The following is a 27,383-nucleotide window of genomic DNA, read 5'->3' on the forward strand; positions in this document are numbered from 1 at the left end:
TAGCATGCTAGCTAACTTTAGCCAGTTAGATTGGGTGCTTGACTGCCGTTGTGAGGTCAGAACGCTCTAAATTAACGAACGGACAATCTGACAACACTCTGAATTCGTTCTCTGGCACTCCAGAGTGAATTTATGAACACACCCATAGTCTAGTGAACACCCATAGTCTAGTGAGCTGGTGAACACCCACAAAGTTTGAAGAGCTGCTGACTAATGGCGAATCAACAAATAAAGAGTTGCACGTTATATATAAGCTTCCAGTCATTTATTGGATCTTGTTCATGAACAAATGAGACATGTTCTAACTATGTATATTTCTGTCAAATTTGGAAAATGTTCCAAAACACTGCTTTCTTCAGCGGTCCATCCTGACACTTAGAGGTCGACCGATTATGATTTTCAACGTCGATACCGATTATTGGAGGACCAAAAAAAGCCGATACCGATTAATCGGCCGATTTTTATATATGTATTTGTAATAATGACAATTACAACACTACTGAATGAACAATGAAAACTTTTATTTTAACTTAATATAATACATATATAAAACCTATTTAGTCTCAAAAAAATAATGAAACATGTTCAATTTGGTTTAAATAATGCAAGAACACAGTGTTGGAGAAGAAAGTAAAAGTGAAATATGTGCCATGTGAAAAAGCTAATGTTTAAGTTCCTTGCTCAGAACAAAGAACATATGAAAGCTGGTGGTTCAATATTCCCAGTTCTTCAATATTCCCAGTTAAGAAGTTTTAGGTGGTAGTTATTATAGGAATTATGACGCGTCGACTATTTCTCTCTATACCATTTGTATTTCATATAACTTTGACTATTGAATGTTCTTATAGGCACTTTAGTATTGCCAGCCTAATCTCGGGAGTTGATAGGCTTGATGTCATAAACAGCGGTGTGGGTCAAGCATTGCTAAGAGCTGCTGGCAAACTCAGGAAAGTGCTGTTTGAATGAATGCTTACGAGCCTGCTGCTGCCTACCACCACTCAGTGAGACTGCTCTATCAAATATCAAATCATAGACTTAATTATAGTATAACACACAGAAATACGAGCCTTTGGTCATTAATATGGTCAAATCTGGAAACTATCATTTCGAAAACAAAACGTATATTCTTTCAGTGAAATACGGAACTGTTCCGTATTTTCTCGAACGGGTGGCAACCCTAAGTCTAAATATTGCTGTTACATTGCACAACCTTCAATGTTATGTCATCATTATGTAAAATTCTGGAAAATTAGTTCACAATTCGCACGAGCCAGGCGGCCCAAACTGTTGCATATACCCTGACTCTGCTTGCACTGAACGCAAGAGAAGTGACACAATTTCCCTAGTTAATATTGCCTGCAAACATGAATTTTTAAAAACTAAATATGCAGGTTTAAAAAAATATACTTCTGTGTATCGATTTTAAGAAAGGCATTGATGTTTATAGTTTGGGTACATTTTTCGCGAATGCGCTTTTGTTAAATCATCAGTCGTTTGGCGAAGTTGAAGTAGGCTGTGATTCGATGATAAATTAACAGGCACTGCATTGATTATATGCAACACAGGACAAGCTAGTTAACCTAGTAATATCATCAACCATGTGAAGTTAACTAGTGATTATGTGAAGATTGATTGTTTTTTATAAGATAAGTTTAATGCTAGCTAGCAACTTACAGCCACTTCCTGCAACTTCCTTGCAGCCACAAGGCCTTTTTGACGCTGCACTCGCATAACAGGTGGTCCAAAAAGGCTGATTACCGATTGTTATGAAAACTTGAAATCGGCCCTAACTAGAGGTCGACCTCTAGTTAGAGGTCGACCTCTAGTTAGGATAGATAGTCACCAACAAAACTTCCCAATTGGCACAGACAGGTTGAATTAACGTTGTTTCCACGACTTTACAATGAAATTACGTTGAACCAACGTGGGGATAGGTTTGAATTGATGTCTGTGCCCAGTGGGTCTTCTTTTACTGCCATGCTACTAAAGTAAGGAACATGAATTGTTGTGCAGTGAACTGTGGTGTAATGATTTTGGGATAGGGTTCAGACTGAGCAGTAGCTCATTAGATGTCTTGCTAAGGTATTTGAAATGGAGTTACTGTAGGTAAAGGGGGCTTTTGGGGTAGACAAAGACAGGCACAGAAAAGGAGCAGAAAAGCAGGGAGTGTGGGGAGCATGTTGGAGATACCTGATTTTTTAATACTTTAACTCAAAATTAGTACTAATATTGTCTCACTTCATCCCATGAAACAATGTTGGAAGACTAACACATTTTAGACCATGGAGCTACTGGCCTCTTTGTTTGTATGCTTGGATGTCATTTGTCCGTAACAATGCAGCATTGATAAATGCACCGTAGTGTGGATCATGCACTGGACAACCCCCACAATCACTATAGTGACTAATCCCTGTTTAGACAATGGAGATTGTGTAATGAACAGCTACAATAATTCTCTCTATTAATACAGATTACACACAATCCTATGTTGTTCTATGAAGACAGGTCTTATAGTTTTTTTCTCTCTGTGTTATAAAAACTTGTCATCTAGTAATCCATGCTTGTGTTTCTGATTAAGGTTCTTGGTCTTTGCTGTATAAGTGGGCTATTGAACCATTCAGAAAGGGCTTGAATTCTCAAGGGAATCATCTCTAGAAAGTCAACTTTGTTTTTTAAATGCCTAGAAACTACAGTTTGACTTCAGGAAAAGAGAGTTTACATAATAGAATAGAACAGAATTAAACTTTGTCCATCCAGGATGAACATTTTTCTTTGGCATCACCTTCCATTAAAAGGATCACATATGCAAACATTCTCACATCATACACATTTAAACCAGTCAGTCCATTATGTTGCATACACTAAAAACATAAAGGATATTGATACATTCACTCACAACCGACCGCTGTCCCAACTGCACTGGATAGATAAGTACATATACTGATACAATTTACTTTGCATTTAGTAGTCCAACAGCACAAGAAACGAATGAATGTTTGAACACATTCTTCTTGGCCAAGCGCATTCTGAAGTGCTGGCCAGAGGCAAGCCTCTCGAACTGAGGTGGAAGAGGGTGGGTGGGGTCGCCAATGACAGCCAGTGCCTTCTTTTTGGTTGCCTTGTGGAACAGACTGCTCAAATGTGCCTGTGGTCGATTACCAATTACTTTGGTCGACCACAGGCACTTGACCAGCACCATTTTTTAAGGTTGTTGGTCTGTTTAAAATAGCTGTCCCCATCTGACGTAGCATCTTTAAAAAAGAGTCCTACCAGAACCATGTCATCCGCTTCAGTGTTTGTATGACAATAAATAAAATACTTTGTCCAGAAATGCCCCTAAGTCAGTAATTTCATTTCGATATAATGTGTTCAAAAACAAAGCAAAAAAGTAGCCTGTATAACAGCTTAAAAGCAGCTCTGTTGTGGTGGTGGAGGGAACAATATCCTGGTAGACTGCAGTTAACACCAGCCCAGAACTTCTATTTCCACCCTGTGGTCACTTTCCACCACAGAGGCCAGGCCATCCTAACCAGTTGGGAGCCACATGTTTTTCACTCAACACAACCCTTCGCCATAATCAAGCAGCCTTGAGAGTCAACACTGATACGAATCCTGTGCAGCGTCTTTCCCTGGTGGGGGGGATTGATCCGCGGGCCTTCAAAAGGGGGGTATACCGCAAGTTGGCCATCTCTATTCCAGGGGATATCATCTTGTCTGTTCCCTTCCCACAGATGACAGAGGGCCGGCTGTGCCAGGTGCACCTCCTGGACAACAGGAAGCTGGACCTAATGGTCCAGGTACACACACCCTTCACACATCCTCAACCTCTGTACTTCTAATGTTGTTCACTGTGATGTTACACTCTAGTGTGGACACTTCATATATTTGTGTTCATTTATACTGGTTTCATTTTCCTAGCCGAAGCTCTTGTCCCGAGATCTGTTAGACTTGGTGTCCTCACACTTTAACCTGAAGGAGAAGGAGTATTTTGGAATATCCTTCATCGATGACACGTACGTACAACTCCTACAGATGTTCTATCTTAATTTGATCACTCTGTTGTCGCAGAGAATTTTCCTGCACTGCAGGAAATGCAAATTGTAGTGTATTCAAGGTTTAAAAAATGCTTCTAAAGTTTGTAATTTCTACTTTAAAATGTCAGACTTGATTCATGCTCACAAAAGATGTATCAACCCCTACATAAATATCCATTCATTATAATACACATAATAATTCACAACTCCTGTTGCTGAAGGATTATTTTCCTGCTGTGAGAAACTGATCAAATTAAGATAGTACATCTGTAACTACATTCTAGTTCATTGATGTATTTTCAATCTTGTGGTGTCAGGTACAAAATACTGTGAATGGGTACAAACCGGTTTAGCTGCCTTTTCCTGCTGCTATTTGCATGCATCTCCATGACACAAGTGAGACAACTCTGTATCAGTCTAGCAGTTGACATCACAGTTAACGGTGTAGCATCTGCTTGTATCCTTCCCCAGTGGTCAGAGTAAATGGCTCCAGCTGGATCGCAGGGTTCTGGATCATGACTTCACTAAAAAGACTGGTCCACTGGAGCTCAAGTTCCTGGTCAGGTGAGCGATCTCTCTCTCACTGCCTCTCAGCTGGTAGCCTACAGTATGGACCACCATACTATAGTAGCCGGCTACCCATAGTGTACTCTATCACAAACATAGCATCAGTCTGAGACGTTGACAGTGTATCTTACACACTTTAATGCATAGACTCCCCTTCCTCTTTGAGAGCTAGACTACATATAGTTTATTTGAAAATCCATCTGAAAATGTGAGGTATCTATCAATGTTGCCCAAGAGAAGGCTCAAAGAGCTACTACAGTGACAACCCCCAGTGTTAATCAGCGTTAATCGGAGGTACAGTTATTGTAGGGATGGCAGGTAGCCTAGTGGTTAGAGCAATGGACTAGTAACTGAAAGGTTGCAAGATTGAGTCCCTGAGCTGAGAAGGTAAAAAAAAAAAAAAACATTATAATAATCTGTCATTCTGCCCCTGAACTAGGCAGTTAATCGACTGTTCCTAGGCTGTTATTGAAAATAAGAATTTGTTCTTAACTGACTTGCCTAGTTAAACAAAATTAAACTTGTAACCTGGACCACATGTAGAGACTCATGTCCAGTAGATGGCACTAATGTGACAATCTGCAATAAGAAGATGTTCTGAAATTGGAAGGGGAGCACTATATACCCTTATTCAAGTACTCCATATGATTTACATTATGTGTTTTACAGGTTTTATATTGAGAAGATAACCTTTTTGAAAGAGAATACAACAGTGGAGCTGTTTTTCCTAAATGCCAAATCGTCAGTCTTCAATGTAAGTGGATGTAACTAATTTTCTACATTTGTTACTCAATATGATTGTATTGAGCATGCCACGAATCAGCCCTCCGTAGCCTGTCCTTCAATTTCCATGCCATTGCACAAATAATGTGCTTACCCTGTTTGGGCTCATCCACTGCATGCACAGACATAAACCAATTGTGTGACCTGTGATCATTTGGGTGAAAATATAATCCCATAAATGGAATTACAAGACAAAAGTTCCTGCTGTGGAATCATTGTGGGGCATTCTAGTTGGTAGGATGAGTTGCTGCTGGAACTGAAAGTTGGCTCCAGATGTCAACATCTTAAAACAAGCAAGGTGGGCCCAAAACACAGTTGGTGGCCAGAGTTATTTTGTCTACACATCATTTACAGAAGACAGCTGTTTAGTAAGGAGTGCCTGTTTGACTGGACACTATTAATTTGAAGGCCATTACTATTCATTATGTCAAGCTCTTTCAAAAACAGTCTTACGAGTAAATGTTCTGTACATAGTTCATTACTCATGGGGCTAAACTCACTTCACTTGCTGACTTCACAGAGACTTCCCGCTTTTGTTTTATGTACTCTAATACTACATTCTTCAACACAATGAGCATCAAATAGTTCCCTAATCCTCCAACATATAATTTGACTCAGGCCTTTCTTTTGGAAACGCTGCACTATAACAACATGAACAAGAACAATATCCTGATTCACTGCCTCCCCCTCTCAGAAACCTGTGTATATTTCCTATGCCACACACAGCCAGAGTAGCAGAAATGAACTGTATTGTTGTAAAATATTAGATAGCGTTTGGGATAATTAACAGGAGGAAATCATCTACCATACATGTTGGATGATGGAGCTGGAGAAACAGGTCTTATATTTCAAACACATACAGACACACATACATCACATATTAGCCTATACTTACACATACACGCACGCACGCTCGCTCGCACGCACCCAAACACACACACACACACACACACACACACACACACACACACACACACACACACACACACACACACACACACACACACACACACACACACACACACACACACACACACACACACACACACATACACACACACACACACACACACACACACACACACACACTGATTGATCAATGATCAATAGCACTCATATGGTTTGTCATTACATGAACATACATTTATATTTGTGTAATTACACAATTATACCCCAGGTGGTGAGGGTAGGCAACAACACATCCACCACGCTGACCCTCAACACGGGGGCCCCTCAGGGGTGTGTGCTTAGTCCCCTCCTGTACTCCCTCTTCACCCACAACTGCATGGCCACGTACGACTCCAACACCATCATTGAGTTTGCTGACGATACTACGTGGTAGACTGATCCCCGACGACAATGAGACAGCCTAAAGGGAGGAGGTCAGAGACCTGGCAGTGTGGTGCCAGGACAACAATCTCTCCCTCAACGTCAGCAAGGCAAAGGAGCTGATTGTGGACTACAGGAATCAGAGGACCGAGCACGGCCACTGTAGTTGAGCGAGTCGAGACCTTCAAGTTCCTCGGTGTCCACATCACTAAGGATCTATCATGGTCCACACACACCAACACAGTCGTGAAGAGGGCACGACAGCCCCTCTACCCCCTCAGGAGGCTGAACATATTTGGCATGGACCCTCTACAGCTGTACCATTGCGAGCATCTTGAATGGCTGCATCATCGTTTGGTATGGCAACTGCTTGGCATTCGACTGCAGGGCGCTACAGAGGGCAGTGTGTATGGCCCAGTACATCATGGGGGCCAAGCTCCCTACCATCCAGGACCTCTATACCAGGCATTGTCAGAGGAAGGCCCTTAAAATTGTCAAAGACTCAAGCTACCCAAGTCATAGACTGTTCTCTCTGCTACCGCACGTCAAGTGGTAACGATGCACCAAGTCTGGAACCAACAGGAGCCTGAACAGCTTCTACCCGCAAGCCAGAATACTGCTAAATAGCTTGTTAAATAGTTACACTAGCTACCCGGACTATCTGCATTGACCCTTTTTGCACTAACTAATTTGACTCGCTGTGTAACGAACGTTGTTTGTTCAAGTGCGAGGAGCTGGCACAGAACGCACCAGGCTGTGGAGGCGCACTGGAGACATGGTGCGTAGAACCGGAAAACATGGCACCTGAACGGTGACCAACTCCACACGGTGAGTACAGGGAGTTGGTTCTGGTTCCCACCTTGGCTCCGCCAATCACCCCGTGTGGGGGAGGCTGCCTCTCGGGCTTCCGTCGTGTCCGCGAACCCCGGTGTCGTTGTTGTTGCTCCCTCGCTGCCTCCGTCTGCTCCCATGGAAGGTGATCCTTTCCGGCCAGGATTTCCTCCCACGTCCAGGATCCCTTTCCGTCCAATATATCTTCCCACGTCCAGGATGTCTGCTCCTCCTGGGCAAGCTGCTTGGTCCTGGGGTGGTGGGATCTTCTGTAACGATCGATGTTTGAAGGATTGGACCAAGGTGCAGCATGGAAGGCGTTCATCATTTTTATTAATGTGAACCAGCAACAAAACAATAAAGAGTAACAAAACGAAACATTCAGCTTTGTAGGGCTAAAAAGCAACAATACAAAATCAAGATCCCACAAACAACAGGTGGGAAAAGGCTGCCTAAATATGATCCCCAATCAGAGACAATGATAGACAGCTGCCTCTGATTGGGAACCATACCAGGCCAACATAGAAATTAAAAAACTAGAGTACCCACCCTAGTCACACCCTGACCTAACCAAAATAGAGAATAAAAAGGCTCTCTAAGGTCAGGGCGTGACACGCTGCTGCTATTTAGGGGGTGGATCAGTTTTAATATAATAATAATATTAATAATATTTTTAATATATACTGTATTTAAAACATATATTTTCCCTCTTTATTATTTTCCCCTAACCCTACCTCCCCTCCCCCAATTGGAGTAAAATGAATGGACAACAATACTTAGGCTTCTACTTCCAGCTTACTATATACATTTTACTGACACAGTATATTTTACATTAGTTATCTTTTTTATTTGTTTTATTTGTTTTTAGTCCCAGCCGTTAGCTCCCCTCAATGCCTCCCATCTAAAGTACCAGTCAAAAGTTTGTACACACCTACTCATTCAAAGGTTTTTCTTTGTTTGTAATATTTTCTACATTGTATAATAATAGTGAAGACATCAAAGCTATTAAATAACACATATGGAATCATGTAGTAACCAAAAAGATTCTTCAAAGTAGCCACCCTTTGCTTTGAGGACAGCTTTGCACACTATTGGCATTCTCTCAACCAGCTTCATGAGGTAGTCAACTGGAATGCATTTCAATAACAGGTGTACCTTGTTAAAGGTTAATTTGTAGAATTTATTTCCTTAATGCGTTTGAGCCAATCAGTTGTGTTGTGACAAGGTAGGGTTGGTATTCAGAAAATAGCCCTATTTGGTAAATGACCAACATCTCAAATAAGCAAAGCGAAACGAAAGTCCATCATTACTTTAAGATATGAATGTCAGTCAATCCGGAAAATTAAGAACTTAGAAAGTTTCTTAAAGTGCAGTCGCAAAAACCATCAAGCGCTAAGCTGTTCCGGATGACTGTGTGATCACGCTCTCCGTAGCCGATGTGAGTAAGACCTTTAAACAGGTCAACATTCACAAGGCCGCAGGGCGGATGACCAGGACGTGTACTCTGAGCATGCGCTGACCAACTGGCAAGCGTGTTCACTGACATCTTCAACCTGTCCCTGACCGAGTCTGTAATACCAACATGTTTCAAGCAGACCACCATTGTCCCTGTGCCCAAGAACACCAAGGTAACCTGCCTAAATGACTACCGACCCGTAGCACTCACGTCTGTAGCCATGAAGTGCTTTGAAAGTCTGGTCATGGCTCACATCAACACCATTATCCCAGAAACCGTAGACCCACTCCAATTTGCATACCGCCCCAACAGATCCACAGATGATGCAATCTCTATTGCACTCTACACTGCCCTTTCCCACTTGGATAAAAGGAGCACCTACATGAGAATGCTATTCATTGACCACAGCTCAGCGTTCAACACCATAGTGCCCTCAAAGCTCATCACTAAGCTAAGGACCCTGGGACTAAACACCTCCCTCTGCAATTGGATCACGGACTTCCTGATGGGCCGCCCCTAGGTGGTAAGGGTAGGTAACAACACATCTGCCACGCTGATCCTCAACACTGGGGTGCATGATCAGTTCCTTCCTGTACTCCCTGTTCACCCATGACTGCATGGCCAGGCACGACTCCAACACCATCATTAAGTTTGCCGACGACACAACAGTGGTATGCCTGATCACCGACAACGATGAGACAGCCTATAGGGAGGAGGTCAGAGACCTGGCAGTGTGGTGCAAGGATAACAACCTTTCCCTCAACGTGGTCAAGACAAGGGAGATGATTGTGGACTACAGGAAAAGGAGGACCGAGCACGCCCCCATTCTCATCAACGGGGCTGTAGTAGAGCAGGATGAGAGCTTCAAGTTCCTTGGTGTCCACATCACCAACAAACTATTGTTGTCCAAACACACCAAGACAGTCGTGAAGAGGGCACGACAACACCTATTCCCGCTCAGGAAACTGAAAATATTTGGCATGGGTCCTCAGATCCTCAAACATATCTACAGCTGCACCATTGAGAGCATCCTGACTGCATCACCGCCTGGTATGGCAACTGCTCGGCTTCCGACCGCAAGGCACGACAGAGGGTAATGCGTACGGCCCAGTACATCACTCCTGCCATCCAGGACCTTGATTTGATTTGAAACTGGTTCTCATGAGGATTAGCCACGGGAAAGGAGGACGCAGAGTTACCTCTGCTGCAGAGGATAAGTTCATTAGAGTTACCAGCCTCAGAAATTGCAGCCCAAATAAATTCTTCACAGAGTTCAAGTAACAGACATATTTCAACATCAACTGTTCAGAGGAGACTGCGTGAATCAGGCCTTCATGGTTGAATTGTCACGACCGTCGTAGAAATAATTGGACCAAGGCGCAGCGTGAGTAGAGTTCCACATTTTGTTAATAGTGAAACTTCCAAAAACAACAAAGATATAATGAACGTGCAATACGTAGTGCACATAGGCACTAACACGTAACAATATCCCACATCGCAGGTGGGCAAAAGGACACACTAAGTATGATCCCCAATTAGAGGCAACGATAATCAGCTGCCTCCAATTGGGAACCATACTCACACACCAACATAGAAACACAATACCTAGAACACCCCTAGTCACGCCCTGACCTAAAACACCATAGAGAACCCCGAGGGCTCTCTATGGTCAGGGCGTGACATGATTTGCTGCAAAGAAACCACTACTAAAGGACACCAATAAGGAGAAGAGACTTGCTTTGGCCAAGGAACACGAGCAATGGACATTAAACCGGTGGAAACCTGTCCTTTGGTCTGATGAGTCCAAATGTGAGATTTTTGATTCCAACCGCCATGTCTTTGTGAGACACAGAGTAGGTGAACGGATGATCTCTGCGTGTGTGGTTCCCAACGTGAAGTATGGAGGAGGAGGTGTGATGGTGTGGGGGTGCTTTGCTGGTGACACTGTCAGTGATTTATTTAGAATTTAAGGCACACTTAACCAGCAAGTCTGGTTCATCTTTGGGAGCAATTTCCAAACGCCTTAAGGTACCACGTTCATCTGTACAAACAATAGTACACAAGTATAAACACCATGGGACCACGCAGCCGTCATACCGGTCAGGAAGGAGACACGTTCTGTCTCCTAGAGATGTGTGTACTTTGGTGCGAAAAGTGTGAATCAATCCCAGAACAACATCAAAGGACCTTGTGAAGATGGTGGAGGAAACAGGTACAAAAGTATCTACATCCACAGTAAAACAAGTCCTATATCGACATAACATGAAAGGTCGCTCAGCAAGGAAGAAGCCACTACTCCAAAACCGCCATAAAAAAAGCCAGACTGCGGTTTGCATCTGCACATGGGGACAAAGATCGTACTTTTTGGAGAAATGTCCTCTGGCCTGATGAAACAAAAATAGAACTGTTTGGCCATGGTCGCAAATGGGTCTTCCAGATGGACAATGACCCAAAGCATACTTCCAAAGTTGTGGCAAAATGGCTTAAGGACAACAAAGTCAAGGTATTGGAGTGGCCATCACAAAGCCCTGACCTCAATCCTATAGAAAATGAAAATGTGTGGGCAGAACTGAAAAAGCGTGTGCGAGCAAGGAGGCCTACAAACCTGACTCAGATACACCAGCTCTGTCAGGAGGAATGGGAAGCTTGTGGAAGTTTGACTCAAGTTAAACAATTTCAAGGCAATGCTACCAAATACTAATTGAGTGTATGTAAACTTCTGACCCACTGGGAATGTGATGAAAGAAATAAAAGCTGAAATAAATCATTCTCTCTACTATTATTCTGACATTCCTCATTCTTAAATAAAGTGGTGATCCTAACTGACCTAAGACAGGAAATTTTTACTCTGATTAAATGTCAGGAATTGTGAAAAACTGAGTTTAAATGTATTTGGCTACTTCAACTGTACTTAATGTTGATTGGTTTGGTTCTGCCCACTAGATTGCAGTCCGGTTAGAATATGATGTTGAGGCCCATCACTGTACTCTTGATTTGATAGTCACCACCACACACACACACACACACACACACACACACACACACACACACACACACACACACACACACACACACACACACACACACACACACACACACACACACACACACACACACACACACACACACACACACACACAGCTGTTTCCATTTGAAGATGTTTATATGATTGGGGTAATCTGAATGACTTGAAATCTTATTGTCATGTTTATTTCGATGCATGCACACCATTATGACATTCGTGTTACTGTCGATAATAAAAAGTACTCAGAAGCGTGCATCTTCTCTCTTCGGATGATGATAACACTCTGACCTGGGTGGGCGGGTGCAGTGTCCAGATGTGCATTTCCAAGCTCTTTGATTGGTTAGGAATAGCAGTGCTATGATGGGTGAGGTATAACTAAGGTAGGCTGAGCAGCCAAACGAATGGGACTTAAGTGAAACTGAAGGGACTGCGAGGGCAAGTTAGGTAGAGAGGAGAGAAGCAGGACATACTTTCTTTTACAATGACACCTGCACTATGGGGCTCTATCGCCACTTTCAACACAACTGGGAAGTGGGAAATCGCAGACTTCCAACTTCAGTGCATTCAAAACAACTGGGAACTCTGAAAAAAAACAAGCTCTGACTGGGAAATATCTATTTGAACGGTCACTGCAACTCGGGAACTCAGGCGTCTTTCTATATTTCCAACTTTCCGACCTGATATTTGTATTTATTTTTTATTTCACCTTTATTTAGCCAGGTAGGCCAGTTGAGAATAAGTTCACACTTACAACTGCGACCTGGCCAAGATAAAGAAAAGCAGTTCGACAAAAACAACAACACAGAGTTACTGTGATCACTAACGTTATGATTTGACCTCGTATTTTTCCATGTTCCCAGTTGTTTTGAACGCAGCGTAAGAACTAAGTAGACCAGACCCAGCTGCTATTGCATTGGTGTCTATGGGAGACACACCCGGTTAGGTAGACAGGAACTAACCATTTTCTTCTATGGTAAACGACCTGAGTGAATTATCTTAATTTATCCACCATCTTAGATACAATGCTGACAACTTGCCAGGGGTGCATTCATTTAGCTGATTCTGTTGAAAAACGGCGATGTACCTACCTGAATTTATCCAATATAAACTCTTGTTTTGCTCTGTTTGTTTCCGTTTTGGATCCCAGGGGTGTTTCTTAAACGGAAGCAAACAGAGCAAAACGAGAGATTCTGTTGGACAAATTCAGGTAGGTATCTCCTCGTTTCGTCCCGTTTGCTTCCGTTTAGGAAATGGTTTGAGACAGAATTGGCGTAATGAATACGCTCCAGGACCATATAGCTCAGTGCCCAAGACGATTTTTTTTTTCAACACTGGAGGAACGTGAACTTGCTCGTAGAATGTACCATTTTGATGATTAGGTTGTTAAAATTATAAATAACTGTGGTAATAGAGGCTTTGTGTAGCTATTGTATGTACTTTGTCGTTCCATGTTATTATGTAGTCTACGCAACAATATTTAGTTTCGAACGTCGATGAAGAATATTAATAACTTTTAAGATTCTGAATCAACCTTAAATACGTACAACCGTTTTTCATTGACATTGGTTCAGACGGTAACTGTGGCGTTGAGGTACATACTGGTGGGAATGATATTTATACTAAGTCAAGTGCTACTGTTCGAACGTGGTACCTTTGTTGTTTTTTTTACACTATAACACATTTTCTCATTTTTTAACGGCAGGAGATCATCGAAGTGGAGAGTGAAAATGTTTTCAAATTAGCTGCATATGCTTTGCAGGTAAGTGCATTTTTGTAGCTTGTGTGATTTGTAATTCATCAGGGATTTGAATATAAACTGAATCAACACTGTCATGCACGCTGTTAAAATAAATTCATTTCAGGAATCGTCTTGTGAGTGATGTACAGCTACGTTTTTACTTCAATATTGAAATCATTGTACTTCTTATAGTGTGCAATAAGATGTTTTGCTGTAAATACTATTCAAAACTGAGTAAGATTGAAAAGTGTTACCGTAGTCCTAAATATCGTTGAAGACTTATTAATGACTTATTAACAAGCATTTCGCTACACTCGCATTAACATCTGCTAACCAAGCGTATGTGACCAATACAATTTGATTTGATGACGTATTGATAATGTTTTAATAAGTCCTCCAGGCTAGTACTTGATGCATATTAATTATTCTAACTTGTAACGGTACTCTTTTGTTTCCCAGGAGGCCAAAGGAGACTACACAAGGTTAGTCACTCATGTCAACACTAATAGATTATTATTATTATTAGATCAAAATTATCACTAATCTGCATACATATTTTGTTAAATATCATAACAAATTGCTTCAGCTTACTGGGGCTAACTCATTAAAGATGTTTTTGTGAAAGTTTCAGGGTCATTCCAATTCAATTCAGCAAGCCATGTCACCCACCATCTCAAATTGTTTCTGTAGTTAGAAACCCATAAGAATAGCATTCCTGGAACATTATTTTGTTGAAATATCCTTTGCTCTCTGAGAAATTAAGCAAATTGATGTCACCCAAATTGGCCATTTTAATTCATAGGATTCTTATAATCTTCAATAAATGTAGTACCTAATGTATAAAGTATCAGCTCTCTGTCTGACAAGTAGTATTGAGCTGCTGCTTGGGGTATTGCTTCTTCAACCTTTGTAATGTATTCCCTGTAAATCTGGTGATGGTTTTCTTCCCCTGTACAAAGAAATCAGCCATTGAAGTCACTTACATTCTTTAGCCACTACAGCAAGGAAGTACAGATGTCCCCAACTTCGCTCCTGGGAAGCTGCAGGTGTGCTACCATAAATTAGTGTGAAAGTACCAAGTTCTGCCCACTAGATGCCACTGTTCCTGCTACTGCCACCACATGCTTTTATCCATTATGCTGATATCTTGTGTTTAATAAATAGGACTCAACGTTTTCTTTGCAACTTTTGGTAGAAATCCGATAGCTTTGCTCATGATGAAAATAAATAGTGTGGTCAAGCCAGTCCTCCATGAAAGCAATTAGGTTTGTTCTTCTCTTAGCAACCTAATGCTTCAAACCAACTCCTTGAATAGTCCCATATTTCAACAAAATAATGTTTCAGGAATGCTAATCTTATATGTTTCTAACTACAGAAGCGTTTTCAGAACAATCTGAAATGGGAGGTGTCGAAATCCTCTTTCTTCTGCTTTCTGAGGTGGAATGACCTTAAAAGCTTCTTCAGGGTCGGTGGGTCCCCTGCGGGACGTTGAGCTAACGTAGGCTAATGCGATTAGCATGAGGTTCCCAGGACATAGACATATCTGATATTGGCAGAAAGCTTAAATTCTTGTTAATCTAACTGCTGTTAATCTAACTACTGTTAATCTAACTGTCCAATTTACAGTAGCTATTACAGTGAAAGTTTACCATGTTATTGTTTGAGGAGAGTGCACAGATTTGTACATGAAAATGTATTAATAAACCAATTAGGCACATTTGGGTAGTCTTGACAGAATTTTTTTTACGGAAATGCAATGGTTCATTGGATCAGTCTAAAACTTTGCACATACACTGCTGCCATCTAGTGGCCAAAATCTAAATCGCAGCTGGCCTGGAATAATACATGATGGCCTTTCTCTTGCATTTCAAAGATGACGGTACAAAAAAAATACAAAATATATATATATATTTTTTTGTATTATCTTTTACCAGATCTATTGTGTTATATTCTCCTACATTTTTTTCACATTTCCACAAACTTCGACGTGTTTCCTTTAGAGGTCGACCAATTATGATTTTTCAACGCCGATACCGATTATTGGAGGACCAAAAATAGCTGATACTGATTAATCAGACGATTTATATATATATAATGACAATTACAACAATACTGAATGAACAATGAACACCTTTATTTTAACTTAATATAATACATGAATAAAATCTATTTAGTCTAAAATAAATAATGAAACATGTTCAATTTGGTTTAAATAATGCAAAAACACAGTGTTGGAGAAGAAAGTAAAACTGCAATATGTGCCACGTTTTGTAAAAAAGCTAACGTTCAAGTTCCGTGCTCACAACATGAAAACATATGAAAGCTGGTGGTTCCTTTTAACATGAGTCTTCAATATTTCCAATTAAGAAGTTTTAGGTTGAAGTCATTATAGGAATTATAGGACTATTTCTCTCTATACGATTTGTATTTCATATACCTTTGACTATTGGATGTTCTTATAGGCACTATAGTATTGCTAGCCTAATCTCGGGAGTTGATAGGCTTGAGTCATAAACAGCGCTGTGCTTCAAGCATTGCGAAGAGCTGCTGGCAAACTCAGGAAAGTGCTGTTTGAATGAATGCTTACGAGCCTGCTGCTGCCTACCACCGCTCAGTCAGACTACTCTATCAAATATCAAATCATAGACTTAATTATAGTATAACACACAGAAATACGAGCCTTTGGTCATTAATATGGTCAAATCGGGAAACTGTCATTTCACAAACAAAACGTTTTTTCTTTCAGGGAAATACGGAACTGTTCCGTATTTTCTCGAACGGGTGGCATCCATAAGTCTAAATATTGCTGTTACATTGCACAACCTTCAATGTTATCTCATAATTATGTAAAATTCTGGGAAATTAATGACGGTCTTTGTTAGGAAGAAATGGTCTTCACACAGTTCGCAACGAGCCAGGCTGCTCAAACTGCTGCATATACCCTGACTCTGCTTGCACAGAACGCAAGAGAAGTGACACAATTTCCCTAGTTAATATTGCCTGCTAACATGAATTTATTTTAACTAAATATGCAGGTTTAATATACTTGTGTATTGATTTTAAGAAAGGCATTGATGTTTATGGTTAGGTACGTTGGTGCAATGACAGTGCTTTTTTCGCAAATGCGCTTGTTAAATCATCACCCGTTTGGCGAAGTAGGCTGTGATTCGATGATAAATTAACAGGCACTGCATTGATTATATACAACGCAGGACAAGCTAGTTAAACTAGTAATTTCATCAACCATGTGTAGTTAACTAGTGATTATGTTAAGATTGATTGTTTTTTCTAAGATAAGTTTAATGCTAGCTAGCAATTTACCTTGGCTCCTTGCTGCACTCGCGTAACAGGTGGTTAGTCCTCGTGGAGTGCAATGTATTCGGCGTCCAAAAATGTAGATTACCGATTGTTATGAAAACTTGAAATCGGCCCTAATTAATCGGCCATGCCAATTAATCGGTCGACCTCTAGTTTCCTTTCAAATGGTACCAAGAATATGCATATCCTTGCTTCAGGGCCTGAGATACAGGAAGTTAGATTTGGGTATGCTAATTTAGGCGAAAATTGAAAAAAAGGGTTAAGATCCTAAAGGTTTTAATCACGTTGGCTCGTTTTTTGTTTTTTAATCTTAGTTTATCTTCTTTTTTATTTTAGTGGGCTCCCGAGTGGTGCAGCGGTCTAAGGCACTGCATGTTAGTGCAAGAGCCGTCACTACCTCCACTCATCTGTGATTGTGAGTCCCATAGGGCGGTGCACAATTGTCCCAGTGTTGTCTGGGGTAGGTTGTCATTGTTAATAAGAATTTGTTCCTAACTGACTTGCCTAGTTAAATTATAATTAAATGAGGGCCTTGATGTTGTTCTTTTGACATTGAACTGAGCTGGAATCTGATATTCAAAATCTCTACAGTGGTTGCTCCACTAAAAGTTTTGCGATTATGCTGCAGTACTTGGAGGTAATTTGTGGTTTAGTACGGTACCCTGCGTCACCACTTCATTGCTCCAGACCAGTGCAAGGGGGAGTTAGAGCACTGATTATGCTTTTGGGTCCTACTGTGTCTCTAACGGATAATGAATGGACGACATAAACCTAAATAGAAACTGATAATTGTGCACGACTTCAGTATTACTTACTAAAACTGTTGTTACACTAAGGTTTTTATTTTATTTTGTTAGGATTATTTTCCTCTTACTGTAGTACTGTAGGCCACTCCCGACCGGTCACATTGTACAGCACCTGAGTGGCGTAACGGTCTAAGACACTGCATAGCAGTGCAAGCTGTGTTGCTACAGGTGCAGGTTCTATACCTGTGCTGTCCTCAACTGGGAGACCCATGAGATGACTGTAGGTTTTTGGTTTCTCTCCTTCTAAAAACAGAAATGAATAATTCTAAATAACAAACTGGCTATAATTACAAATGAGTTACAATGTCTCACCCCATGTTCAAGAATTGCCTTTTTCTCGCTAATTTTACATTATCATCTCCAAAATATTGTTATTTTTTTAAACAAAGCGATTATTATTAATTTAGAATGATATAAAAGCCCCTTGAATATTCTCACATATATACTATTAACCCTGTTATTAGCAGGACAATATATATTGGTCATGGCTCCCGAGTGGAGCACAATGGGATTACCTTGCAGTTCTCAGCTGTATCCACAGAAAGCGCGCAAGGTTCAAGGCACGAGGGAAGGGGCACGGGATGGGCCGCAGAGCCGCGCACAGAAGACAGACCTAGCCCAGACCTAGGAAAGGGGGGTGGACCCCCCCACCACACTGGGCAGCACAGAGCAACAATTTAAGGGGTATTGCACTAATAATGGCGCTGACTAGGGAAACGTTCTAGCAGGTAGCTGGATAATAGACTTGCCTAGATGGAGGATAGGGGGAGAATTCTGTTGTCAAATGTAATTCTAATAAGTATTATTATTATTATGTCTCACATCCAACCATGATTGGGAGTCCCATAGGGTGGTGCACAATTTGCCCAGCGTTTCTCTCCCTCTAAAAACAGAAATCAATGTTTTGGCCTTTACAAATATTATTTTTGCCTTTATTCAGATTACAATCGCTGACTTTCATAACCTCCAAAATATCGTTATATATTATCAAGTTGATGGCACAGTCATATAGCCTCGGCACCTACGTACATAAAGCTGAGTAACTCACTCATTCATGGCTTCGGATCAAAATAAATAAGTACCAACATTCTTTCTGATGGTCTTTAATAAATACATGTTTTGGTTATCCTGACCTGGACACCGTGTACAGTATTATAATAGCCCGTTTATGAGCTATTATCAAGACAATATACCTTTACCAACACCTCTCTGTATTTTGATACTTTGTGGAAGGGCCTCCGCTGTGACGCAGCTGTCTAAGTCACCGCATCGCAATGCAAAATGCGTTGCTACAGATAGCCGGCCAACACCGGGAGACCCATGAGGCGGCTTATGGTTTAATTTAGAATCCTCCAATCCTCTATATGTAATTATTGTCGGAGAGTCACGTCATATTTTTCGATGTACTGTAGGCCTACCATAGGTGACATGAGTCTCACTAGTGTTGAGTAATGTGCTGTTAAAAGTGGTGTAGGTCTTATTTAAAGAGCATATTGAAGTTAGAAGCAATAGCCTTCAACTATTTTAGCACCGTTTCGTGCTGCTCTGAGACAAGCATGGGGACTGGTCTTGATAAATCAATTAGATATTTTTTTTGACTGAATCTCCGTTTGGGTATTGGCTAGACTAAAATGATGGTGTAGAAATGTTATGCGCTTAGTGTAACCTTTATTTAACTAGGCAAGTCAGTTAACAAAAAATATGATTTACAAGGACAGCCTACTCCTTCCTCCCCATCAGGGAATTGAACCCCGGTGTCCCGTGTGCCCGCACAACATGGGGATTCTTTAGCTAAATAGCCCAGCACTGTAGCCTACTCCCGACTGTCACGTTGTACAGCGCCATATTTTCCGTTCCATCCTAATGGAAACCCAGAGGGTTTTTAGTTTTTTTTTGGAATAGAAACACCATAATATGAATCAAATTAATTAAGCCAAATTTCTTAACCTCTCTGGGATATTCATGGACGGTAGCGTCCCACCTCAACAACAGCCAATGAAAGTGCAGGGCGCCAAATTCAAAACAGCAGAAATCCCTTAATTAAAATTCCTCAAACATACAAGTATTTCACACCATTTTAAAGATAAACTTGTTGTAAATCCAGCCACAGTGTCCGATTTCAAAAAGGCTTTACGACGAAAGCACACGAAACGATTATGTTAGGTCTGCACCTAGTCACAGAAAAACACAGCCATTTTTCCAGCCAAAGTGAGGAGTCACAAAAAGCAGAAATAGAGATAAAATTAATCACTAACCTTTGATGATCTTCATCAGATGACACTCATAGGACTTCATGTTACACAATACATGTATGTTTTGTTCGATAAAGTTCATATTTATATCCAAAAATCTCAGTTTACATTGGCGCGTTATGTTCAGTAGTTCCAAAACATCCGGTGATTTTGCAGAGAGCGACATCAATTTACAGAAATACTCATAATAAACATTACTAAAAGATACTAGTGTTATGCATGGAATTTTAGATCCACTTCTCCTTAATGCAACTGCTGTGTCAGATTTCAAAAAAGCTTTACCGAAAAAGCACACCATGCAATAATCTGAGTACAGTGCTCAGACAACAAAGCAAGCCATACAGATATCCGCCATGTTGTGGAGTCAACAAAGTCAGAAATAGCATAATAAATATTCACTTACCTTTGATGATCTTCATCAGAATGCACTCCCAGGAATCCCAGTTCCACAATAAATGTTTGATTTGTTCGATAAAGTCCATCATTTATGTCCAAATACCTCCTTTTTGTTCGCGCGTTTAGCCCAGTAATCCAAATTCATGAGGCGCGAGCAGACGAAAAGTCAAAAAGTTCCGTTACAGTCCGTAGAAACATGTCAAACTACGTATAGAATCAATCTTTAGGATGTTTTTATCATAAATCTTCAATAATGTTTCAACCGGAGAATTCCTTTGTCTGTAGAAATGCAATGGAACGCAAGCTAACTCTCACGTGAATGCGCGTGGTCAGCTCATGGCACTCTGCCAGACCTCTGACTCATTCAGCTCCCATTCCCTCCTCCTTCACAGTAGAAGCATCAAACAAGGTTCTAAAGACTGTTGACATCTAGTGGAAGCCGTAGGAAGTGCAATATGACCCCTTTTCCACTGTATCTTGGATAGGCAAAGAGTTGAAAACCTACAAACCTCAGATTTCCCACTTCCTGGTTGGATTTCTTCTCAGGTTTTCGCCTGCCATATGAGTTCTGTTATACTCACAGACATCATTCAAACAGTTTTAGAAACTTCAGAGTGTTTTCTATCCAAATCTACTAATGATATGCATATTCTAGCTTTTAGGACTGAGTAGCAGGCAGTTTACTCTGGGCACCTTTTTATCCAAGCTACTCAATACTGCCCCCCTGTCCCAAAGAAGTTAATCAGTCCCATATATTATGTTCTTACAAAAAAGGGGGTTAAATTCTCTATTACAGCCACTATTGAAGGCTATCAAATGCTTCTCAAAGATGCCCTCTGGTGGTCAAACTAGCACTAACTAGCATTAATGGTACCAGTGGTTTTAAATAACGTGCCATAGAATTCTGCTGTACCCCGCAAGCTGTGCTGCTGGACGCTGCAACTTTTTAAAGGACGAACCACTGTACATATCTGCTTTACCTGTGACTGTTTATATATTAAATAATTATGTATTACTCAACGATAAAGGCTTCTTTAGAACATACAACGTGATGTATCTAGATCCGGTTTTCCTGGTCAGTGTTTTATTGTTTTCAACTCCATTCCTCAGTGGCCAAAAGCTATAGGCTCTATACTCTGGCAAACCTGACCTCAATTGCTTTCTGTTTGACTTTGTGTCCTGGCTATTGAATTTCCTTTCCCCCTCTTGTTCAGTCTAAATATGTCTTGGATTAGATTGTTGTTGCCTGCACAAGATACAGATAACAATCATACATCTCCCCCAGAAATATAAATATGTATATGTATACACAAATACATATACATTTGAAGTCGGAAGTTTACATACACTTAGGTTGGAGTCATTAACTTGCTTTTCAACCACTCCACAAATTTCTTGTTAACAAACTATAGTTTTGGCAAGTCGGTTAGGACATCTACTTTGTGCATGACACAAGAAATTTTTCCAACAATTGTTTACGGACAGATTATTTCACTTATCATTCACTGTATCACAATTCCAGTGGGTCAGAAGTTTACATACACTAAGTTGAATGTGCCTTTAAACAGCTTGGAAAATTTCAGAAAATGATGTCATGGCTTTAGAAGCTTCTGATAGGCTAATTGACATCATTTGAGTCAATTGGAGGTGTACGTGTGGATGTATTTCAAGGCCTACATTCAAACTCAGTGCCTCTTTACTTGACATCATGTGAAGAAATCAGCCAAGACCTCAGAAAAAGAATTGTAGACTTCCACAAGTCTGGTTCATCCTTGGGAGCAATTTCCAAACGCCTGAAGTTACCACGTTCATCTGTACAAACAGATGTATAAACACGATGGGACCACGCAGCCGTCATACCGCTCAGGAAGGAGACGGATTCTGTCTCCTGGAGATGAACGTACATTGGTGTGAAAAGTGCAAATCAATCCCAGAACAACAGCAAAGGAACTTGTGAAGATGCTGGAGGAAACAGGTACAAAAGTATCTATATCCAGAGTAAAACGAGTCCTATATTGACATAACCTGAAAGGCCGCTCAGCAAGGAAGAAGCCACTGCTCCGAAACCGCCATGAAAAAGCCAGACTATGGTTTGCAACTGCACATGGGGACAAAGATCGTACTTTTTGGAGAAATGTCCTCTGGTCTGATGAAACAAAGTAGAACTGTTTGGCCATAATGACCATCGTTATGTTTGAAGGAAAAAGGGGGATGCTTGCAAGCCGAAGAACACCATCCCAACCGTGAAGCACGGGGGTGGCAGCATCATGTTGTGGGGGTGCTTTGCTGCAGAAGGGACTGGTGCACATCACAAAAAACTGGCATCATGAGGAAGGAAAATGATGTGGATACATTGAAGCTACATCTCAAGACATCAGTCAGGAAGTTAAAGCTTGGTCGCAAATGGGTCTTCCAAATGGACAATGACCCCAAGCATACTTCCAAAGTTGTGGCAAAATGGCTTAAGGACAACAAAGTCAAGGTATTGGAGTGGCCATCACAAAGCCCTGTCCTCAATCCTATAGAAAATGTGTGGGCAGAACTGAAAAAGCGTGTGCGAGCAAGCAGTGCTACAGACCTGACTCAGTTACACCAGCTCTGTCAGGAGGACTGGGCCAAAATTCACCCAACTTATTGTGGGAAGCTTGTGGAAGGCTACCTGAAACATTTGACCCAAGTTAAACAATATAAAGGCAATGCTACCAAATACTAATTGAGTGTATGTAATCTTCTGACCCACTGGGAATGTGATGAAAGAAATAAAAGCTGAAATAAATCATTCTCTCTGCTATTATTCTGACATTTCACATTCTTAAATAAAGTGGTGATCCTAACTGACCTAAGACAGGCAATTTTTACTAGGATTAAATGTCAGGAATTGTGAAAAACTGAGTTTAAATGTATTTGGCTAAGGTATATGTAAACTTCCGACTTCAACTGTGTATATATATATATATATTTTTTTTTTTACAAAGCCTAATGTGTTTTGGTGGAGAGATAAAGCACTGAAAGGCTTGGCCTGGTGATAAGGTTTGTTATTTTAGTCATCAGGTGGAAAAGAGAGGGCTGAGGTAATCAGGAAATATTGTCCTGTCCGTCAGAGTGGACGAGCACTGAGCAGGTTGTACCTGTGGGATGTTATCCCCAGCTTGGGTCTCCTAGAGACCGCTGGGCAACAGCCCTATCTGACCACAAAAGCTTTGCTCTGCTCTGTAAGAAATTGTATTGTGTGAATGCACACTGTGATATTTAATGCTTAAAATGCAGTTTGTTTCTACGTCAAGGTCTTATCTTTGTACTCGCAAAACTCTAATTTCAGCAGCACCTGTTTTTTAAAGCCCACTTCTCGGGCAAGCTTCAGTTCATTGTATAGTTTTCAGGATGCCCAGTGATGCCCTTCACGGCCTTGTGTTGCAGTATATTAAGGGTGCGTTTTCAGATTGTTTAGCCCTGAGGTGTCAGGCAGCTTCGTCAGTTAATGTTTCAGCTGCACTTTGTCCTGTCTGAAAGCACAATGAAACAGACCCTGCCAACAAAGTCTGTGAAATCAGTGTGGATGGGAGCCTGTCCAACTACATATCCCAGGAGAGAGTAGACTAATACATATTTTTCCTCTCTGATGGTTTTAATTTCTACCTTTTTGGATAAGGAATGTTGGCAAATCCTCTCATAAAACATGTGCAGCTCTAGACACAAATTGCAAAGGGCCCTGCAGCTCTGAGATTAGATGTGGAGGAGTTAGGGAGAACCCCCTCCTCCAATGTACTGCCTGTTCTAAAAGGGATGAGCTTCAGGAGTGCAGTCTTCACTGGCCCACGGTAGACTGCCGGGCGTCAAATACTTACCATTATGATGTCATTTCTCTGTAGTCAAAGCCGGCCCCCCTGCTGAGCAATCACTTTATAGTTTCCTGTTGTGCTTCTAGCCTTGGATTGACTTTGCATGTTCATTGGGATCATGTGCATATAGGGGAATAAAAACATGTAGCCTAAGGGTTATCATTTTACCTTTGATGTTATGCAGTGTTAATGTAGTAGCCTAGATGACATGCAGTGTAATATCACCATGTAATACTTTTCAGCTGATGACTGTCACATCCCAGTTAAACTTCATTAGTATAAACCATTATGCCTAAAGGCTACAGCACCCCTGACTCTGTCGATTTACTCACTCAAATGTAGACCCAACCTGCTTTTACTGGGAATTTCACAGCAATGGGGATCTCCTGGTCTCTTTCTTTGCATTTCCTTAACAGGGACTTACTATCAGCCCACTGAAATAGCTGACCTACTGTATGAGTGTTTAGCTGACACCCTTGCTGGCTGGCAGGGTGGAGGAGCTGCCCCCAGCCCACGTCACAGGACGTGTAATGAATTCCAGATTGCTGACAGCGCAATGTGGCTACATAGTAGATCACCCTAACAACACCAGCCTCAGCGCCCTATAAAATGTATGCCATCCAACTCCACAGCAGTGAACTAACTGCCATAGCAGCAGAGACTAGTGAACCTCCGAGAGGCAGCTAGCTAGGGAACAATGATTCAAGTGGCTTTCTCTCTGTAGTGTTTCACCTTTCTAGCAGGTTCATATTACTAGATCATTATGGCCTCTGCATTCTAAGGATTGTTTAGTTCTTTTCATTTCACTTTGGAGACCATTGAGAAACTGCAAGTGACATATTTGAAAATGTTCAGCTCATGCTTTGTAGTTTCTTTTGTTGATTTTCTTTAGTAGTTATTACATCAAATAGTTTCAATGAAAAAATACCAAAACATAAGTATACTATGTTGTCCCAGTAGTTTAGAACATGATACAGATATGAAGGATCTACTGGTCTGAGTCCTGTCTGAGAGGCCAAGTCCTATTTTTGAAAAGCTCTCCTCTGTGAGTTGTACAGTACCTTTCAACACTGCATGGGCTGCCAAAACTGGTGAATGGCTTTTGTTCCGGGCTCCAGTGCTCTGGCCTGCCAAGTCATAGCCCTCTTTGTCGATCAGTAATTGTAGAGCAAATGCTCCCCCATCATGTGTTGGAGTGACTCATCGTTCACTATCTCAGACCTTGACAGTGACATACAACACAGTTAATACAGAGAGGTACTTTTCTATTGCTGTGTATTAGATCACCTCCAGACTTGAGGTACCTGTGGCATTTATGATTAAATTAGGTCTTAATTGTGTGTTTATGAAATTGTATGGTAAATGACGTATGGTAGGACTATATCTCACTCTTTACACTGGCATGCAAAGATTGAGGTCAACGCCTGTACTGTACACACACACCTCAAAGAATGCACATGTGATAACATTGAAAAACATTTACTTGTGAGTCATAATTACCATCCCATTCTGGAACTGCGCCTTGACATGATAGAACTATATTTCAATTTCCTCTGTTAATTAAAAGGGCTTTTATCTGTTTCTATTGAGACACTTTGGCAAGACCTAAGTGGATATTAAGCCTAGTCTGTTGGAATGCATCAATAGCCTGCCAGATAGAAATATGAAAAATGTCCAGACATGACCACTTTTTATTTTGATTTGGTTATCACTTTCTTCCTATATGACGTGGGACTTTACCTGTTCTGTAAAACGCATCAATGACAATTTGTATAACATTTTAATGTTGATATTTCACATGATCTCTGTCCCCTGTGTTCTGCTCTGTAAAACTCATTTGGGGTTATTATTGGATATAGGGGTTTATTGAACTCAGAGATGGTCATCATGGAGTTCTAGAGTAGTAATTACACAGTGTAATGGCAGTATAATAGTGTAATGCCAGTATAATAGTGTAATGCCAGTATAATAGTGTAATGGCAGTATAATAGTGTAATGGCAGTATAATAGTGTAATGACAGTATAATAGTGTAATGCCAGTATAATAGTGTAATGGCAGTATAATAGTGTAATGCCAGTATAATAGTGTAATGACAGTATAATAGTGTAATGGCAGTATAATAGTGTAATGACAGTATAATAGTGTAATGACAGTATAATAGTGTAATGACAGTATAATAGTGTAATGCCAGTCTAATAGTGTAATGGCAGTATAATAGTGTAATGACAGTATAATAGTGTAATGACAGTATAATAGTGTAATGCCAGTCTAATAGTGTAATGGCAGTATAATAGTGTAATGGCAGTATAATAGTGTAATGCCAGTATAATAGTGTAATGACAGTATAATAGTGTAATGGCAGTATAATAGTGTAATGACAGTATAATAGTGTAATGACAGTATAATAGTGTAATGACAGTATAATAGTGTAATGCCAGTCTAATAGTGTAATGGCAGTATAATAGTGTAATGACAGTATAATAGTGTAATGACAGTATAATAGTGTAATGACAGTATAATAGTGTAATGACAGTATAATAGTGTAATGACAGTATAATAGTGTAATGACAGTATAATAGTGTAATGCCAGTATAATAGTGTAATGCCAGTATAATAGTGTAATGACAGTATAATAGTGTAATGGCAGTATAATAGTGTAATGGCAGTATAATAGTGTAATGACAGTATAATAGTGTAATGGCAGTATAATAGTGTAATGGCAGTATAATAGTGTAATGCCAGTATAATAGTGTAATGACAGTATAATAGTGTAATGGCAGTATAATAGTGTAATGGCAGTATAATAGTGTAATGACAGTATAATAGTGTAATGGCAGTATAATAGTGTAATGGCAGTATAATAGTGTAATGACACTATACTAGTGTAATGGCAGTATAACAGTGTTATGACAGTATAACAGTGTAATGCCAGTATAATAGTGTAATGCCAGTCTAATAGTGTAATGCCAGTTTAATAGTGTAATGCCAGTCTAATAGTGTAATGCCAG

The 27,383-nt window shown here is 40.6% G+C and overlaps 1 protein-coding gene across 6 annotated transcripts in view; it reads left to right on the plus strand.

The window, feature by feature from the left end:
• Nucleotides 1–27,383, plus strand: part of LOC139556169 (FERM domain-containing protein 4B-like) — a 65,857-nt gene that overhangs the window by 18,879 nt on the left and 19,595 nt on the right. For all 6 annotated transcript variants that reach the window (XM_071369799.1, XM_071369780.1, XM_071369809.1 and 3 more), the window contains exons 2-7: nt 3,732–3,797; nt 3,919–4,013; nt 4,506–4,598; nt 5,271–5,355; nt 13,728–13,784; nt 14,223–14,245. In XM_071369799.1, the coding sequence (XP_071225900.1) occupies nt 3,732–3,797; nt 3,919–4,013; nt 4,506–4,598; nt 5,271–5,355; nt 13,728–13,784; nt 14,223–14,245 (419 nt within the window). The remainder of the gene's footprint in view (nt 1–3,731; nt 3,798–3,918; nt 4,014–4,505; nt 4,599–5,270; nt 5,356–13,727; nt 13,785–14,222; nt 14,246–27,383) is intronic.

The sequence above is a fragment of the Salvelinus alpinus genome, chromosome 2 (assembly GCF_045679555.1).
Source record: "Salvelinus alpinus chromosome 2, SLU_Salpinus.1, whole genome shotgun sequence".
Lineage (NCBI taxonomy): Eukaryota > Metazoa > Chordata > Actinopteri > Salmoniformes > Salmonidae > Salvelinus > Salvelinus alpinus.